The 5,110-nt window shown below is 33.7% G+C and overlaps 1 protein-coding gene across 1 annotated transcript; it reads right to left on the bottom strand.

The window, feature by feature from the left end:
• Nucleotides 1-3,520: 3,520 nt before the first annotated feature.
• LOC113261411 (olfactory receptor 2L8-like) lies at nt 3,521-4,456 on the bottom strand. Its single transcript, XM_026507536.2, has one exon. The coding sequence runs from the start codon at nt 4,454-4,456 to the stop codon at nt 3,521-3,523; it is 936 nt and encodes a 311-aa protein (XP_026363321.2).
• Nucleotides 4,457-5,110: the final 654 nt, after the last annotated feature.

The following is a 5,110-nucleotide window of genomic DNA, read 5'->3' as shown; positions in this document are numbered from 1 at the left end:
GGAACATAAGAACTAGGAAGATAGGTAGGGGAAGAAAGGGATAAAGAAAGGGGGGTAATCAGAAGGGGGAGTGAAGCATGAGAGACTATGTACTCTGAGAAACAAACTGAGGGCTTCAGAGGGGAGGGGCATGGGGGAATGGGATAGACTGGTGATGGGTAGTAAGGAGGGCACGTATTGCATGGTGCACTGGGTGTTATCCGCAACTAATGAATCATCGAACTTTACATCAGAAACCAGGGATGTACTGCATGGTGACTAACATAATATAATAAAAAAAAAATTTAAAAAAAGGTCCAACCAATTTAAAATAGAAAGGATGATGGGGTGCCTGGTTGGCACAGTCATTTGTGCCACCAACTCTTGGTGTCTGGTCAGGTTGCGATCTCACAGTTGTAGATCAAGTCCCATGTCAGGCTGTGTGCTCAGCCCAGAGTCTGCTTGAAATTCTCTCTCCCTCCCACTCATGCATTTTCTTTCTCAAATAAATAAAAAAAATCTTTACCAAATAAAACAAAATAGAAATGATGACTTATTACTTAAATTGCATTGAAATTCTTTTTCTTAATAACATTTAGAAGAAAATAGATTCCTACTTACTGAATTGCATGTAATTGCATATACAATTGAAATCATTTAAAAGAAACCTAAATAATAACAGTGAGCTTTCAATATATTTGTTTACAAATTCTATTTTCAATCTATTGAATTTTTATTAAATAATACAGGATTTTATTTTTTTCAAGTTATTTAAATTCTACTTAGTTAACATAGGGAGTACTATTGGTTTCAGGAGAATTTAGTGATTTATCACTTACATACAGAACCCAGTGCTCATCACAAAGTGCCCTCCTTAATACCTACCACCCATTTAGCCCATCCCCCACACCCTCCGCTCCATCAATCCTCAGTTTGTTCTCTATAGCTAAGAATCTCTTATGGTTTATCTCCTTCTCTTTCTTTCCCCTCCCCTATGTTCATCTGTTTTGTTTCTTAAATTCCACATATAAGTGAAACCATATGGTATTTGTATTTCTCTGACTGACGTGGTTCACTTAGTATAATACACTCTAGCTTCATCCACATCATTACAAATAGCAAGATTTCATTCTTTTTGATGGCTAAGTAATATGACATTGTATATTTATATATACCATATATTCTTTATCCATTCATCATTTGATGGACATTTGGGTTCTTTCCATAATTTGGCTATTGTTGATAATGCTACTATAAACACTGGGGTGTATTTGAATCACAAAATACAGATTTTTTAAATAGATAATCATATTTTTATATTTTGAACTGTAAATTCTGATATATTAATCACACAGAATAGACCTGTAAAAAAATAACAGAAGCCATGGACGCTCGTTTCAACAGAAAGTTTAAAGAACAATGACCATTTTTCTGTTTCTGACTTCTCTCTTGACATGTCTTAGAAAGCAAAATTTCTGGTGTCTCTGCTAGTACTAAATAGTCACTTCTTTGTCTGAGTCAGTTATGGGAGTCATTATATATAGTCATAGTTTCCATTAGATTATTTGATCTCAAACCTTAACTTTAGAGTGGGTCTCTTTAAAAAAGCAAGAGATGTACACTCTGCTAAGCAAACAGCACTTACACACAAAAAAAATGAGTAGAATATATTGCAATTCACCAAGTTTTCAGAGGACCATCATATTATGATTTTTTTGAGCTCTGAATGGTGTGAGTTATGAATCATTATCTGGCACATGTTGGAAATTGATTTTGGTTGTAGAGTCTCCATACATCATTGGACCAGCATTTCTGAAGAGTCTGAAAGTCACTCACTCTTTTAAAATATATTTGCTTTTTAAGTTGGTCTGAATTGATTTCTGTTTAGAAATGAATTCACTTAAGAACCTTAGCTAATCACATTTCAAATCCCAATTTAATTCAATTGGAAAATCTTGTTAGTAAAGAGTAAATGTTTGATGAGCATTTGGTCATTGATAGTAAGCAATGAATGTGTTAATTTTTTTCCAGTTTTGAAAATGAAGTTATGTAATATGAGGTAAATCTTTCAACTTAAACAAACACTTCCTTTTTTGAAAATATTACCATATTATCATAGTTTCTTGTGAAAAGAAAATTTCCCATCATACATTAGGAGATACATCATGCTTATGCCATTCCAAAATCAAGCTTTTAATCAGTTAAGGGTCAAGAAATCTATAAAGACTTACTTTGTTTTACTATAAAAACATCAAAATTCATAGTACATTTTCTTACATGTGGAACTTCTATTCTGGGGGAAAATAGTAATTTCCAATTCTAATATATCAGTCATCCATCACTGTGATGCTTTGGGTAATACAGAGCTTCTTACATGTTTATTCTGGCTTCCATATTTACACTTGATCTGACAACATAAAGAGCAGAGTAGAATTATCCACAAAACAGTGATGGTCATTCATCCATAGTATTCAGTTGTAGAGCTAAGCTACAGGTAATGGTAGGACCTTTGTAAACTAGTGCTTAAACAGGTATATCTATTAAAAACAGTGCTGCAGAGAGGTTCATACCAAACCAACCCTACAAATCTGGTTCAGTGGAATTATAAGAACACAAAATATATAATGAAATGCCCATAAGAGAAATTATATTTTGAAATGCTAATAATGGCTTTTCAGAATGTAAATATGAGTATTTTGAACGATGACTGGGGAGTCAATCAGATTGATTAATCTGCACAAAGTAGTCCATAATTCCTCTCAATCCTTTTAGAAAATGGCTCTCAATTTTTCATAGTTGATTTACATCTCTACAATCATAGTTATTTATCCTGACAGTCTAGATCTGATAAATTGTTTTCTTATATTTAATTTGGATACATTCAGGGTCCTGCTCATAAAATAGATAAACTTGTATTTCCATTTTAGGGTATAGTATAAAGATATCTAATTCCATGCAGAGCTCTTTCACTAATTTCTATATCTATCACTTCCCCTAAAAATCAGAAAAGAGAAGAATCAATATTTTCTAGTCAAGTATAAACTTTACTTGAAATTATATATATATATATACATATATATATACATATATATGTGTGTGTGTATATATATATATATATATATATATATAATAGCATTTCTTGTTCTTTTGTCTTTATTTTAGCCAATTGGCAATGCTATATCATTTCTTATTCTTTGTCCTTATTTTAGCCATTTGAGAAGATATACTAACTATATTAGAGCTATTAAAATGAATAATACCATCAAGTTGGACTATTTCCAATGTCATTTCAAAGTAGTAATAAAATCTTATTGCCTACAAGTTAAGGGAAAATGTATGCTCTTTATATTTATTGAAAACCTACCAGAGAGAAAACAAAAAGGGTGATTGGGGATATGCCATTATTTTGCTAAATACCAATTATTTTAGTCTTCTAGAACAATAAAATCCCTGTCTTAATCCTGTAATGACACCATTCTTAATGAGTGTATAAAATGAAATCTATAGACTTCTATGCTCACAAGACTAATGAGAACGTTGTCTACATTACTACAGAGCAGAACCTCTGAATCACTCTTCTCATTGCCCCAGTCACCTCCTTGTTTCTAAGGCTGTAGATGATGGGGTTGAGCATTGGGGTCAGAATGGTGTAGAAGACAGCCAGGACCTTGTCCTCTGTGGGAGATCGGAAGGATCTTGGGCGTAGATAAGTGTAAACAAAGGGTGCATAGTAGAAAGTGACCACAGTGAGGTGGGTGCTGCAGGTCGAATAAGCCTTCTTCCTCCCTTCTTTTGACTGCATTCGGCAGATGGCAAGGAGAACCCGGCCATAGGAACATGCGATGCCAATGAAAGGAAGTGCAAGGAAGAGGGTGGTGCTCACAAACACTGTGTACTCATAGACCCAGGTGTCCATGCAGGCCAGCGTCAACATGGCGGGGACATCACAGAAGAAATGGTTGATGGTCCTGGATCGACAGTAAGGGATATGGAGGGCATATACCGTGTGGGCACAGGAGTTGATTGAACCCATTATCCAAGATCCTGTTATCATCAGCACACATACTCTTTTGCTCATACGAATGGGATAATGGAGAGGAAAGCAAATAGCCACATAACGATCATAGGCCATGGAGGCCAATATTAGTCCTTCTGCACTAGCTAAAGTGATGAAGAAGAAACTCTGAACTCCACACCCAATGAAAGAAATAGACTTCTTTCCAGAGAGATAATCAGAAGCCATCTTGGGGACAATGTTGGAGATGAAGTTCAGGTCCATGAGGGAGAGTTGACTAAGTAGAAGATACATGGGTGTGTGGAGATGGGTGTCCAGGAAGATGAGAATGATCATGGACAGGTTGCCAAAGAGAGCCATTAAGAAAATGAGAAAACTGAGAATGAAGAAAAACAGGCCAATTCTTGATGGTGGGAATAACCCCAATAAGAAGAAATCGGATGTTTGGTTAATATTTTCCATGGGACATTAATTTAGTTTTCCCTAAAGAGATACACATATAAAGTTCCAAAAAATAATCTCTTATTAATTCATTATTTTACTTCCACTGTGATTTATTAAGGAAACATTACAGATATTAAAAAAATTAACACATATGTTGATAAAACAAATGTTTAGTTTTTACTTCATAGATAAAATCTTGATGAGACATACATTTGTCTCCAAGATATCTCATAGAAATCTGTAAATTTTTAATAACAATATATTTCTGTAATGACTTAATTAAGACTCATATATTTATTTTTCTATATGAATTTAGGTATTATCAACGGAACTTACTCTTTTTATGTATACATTGTAAATCAATGTAAATGCATAAACTACAGACCCATACTAGAATATATTTTATGATCCTTAGACAATGATTTTTTTTCTTTTGTAACTAAGCCCTAACATTTCTGAAAATAAAGTAGCCTGTCAAGTCATGCTGCAGAATATACTCCTTTTTTTGTTGTTGTTTTCCCAAAAAATGCTTGTCAAATCAAGCTTTTTGGATCTTAAGTATAATTTTCTTCTTCTGTTTTCCCAGAAATCTACAATGAATAATTATTGTCAAATATAATTTATATGAGGCTGATTTTTCTCACCATCTTTCAACACTCAAATGCTCTAATT

Source organism: Ursus arctos, unplaced genomic scaffold (genome assembly GCF_023065955.2).
Source record: "Ursus arctos isolate Adak ecotype North America unplaced genomic scaffold, UrsArc2.0 scaffold_5, whole genome shotgun sequence".
Taxonomy (NCBI): Eukaryota; Metazoa; Chordata; class Mammalia; order Carnivora; family Ursidae; genus Ursus; species Ursus arctos.
This window is presented reverse-complemented; position numbering and strand designations above follow the sequence as displayed.

Coding starts and splice junctions, on each gene's coding strand:
- LOC113261411 (XM_026507536.2), bottom strand. CDS start 4,456: ATGGAAAATATTAACCAAACATCCGATTTCTTCTTATTGGGGTTATTC.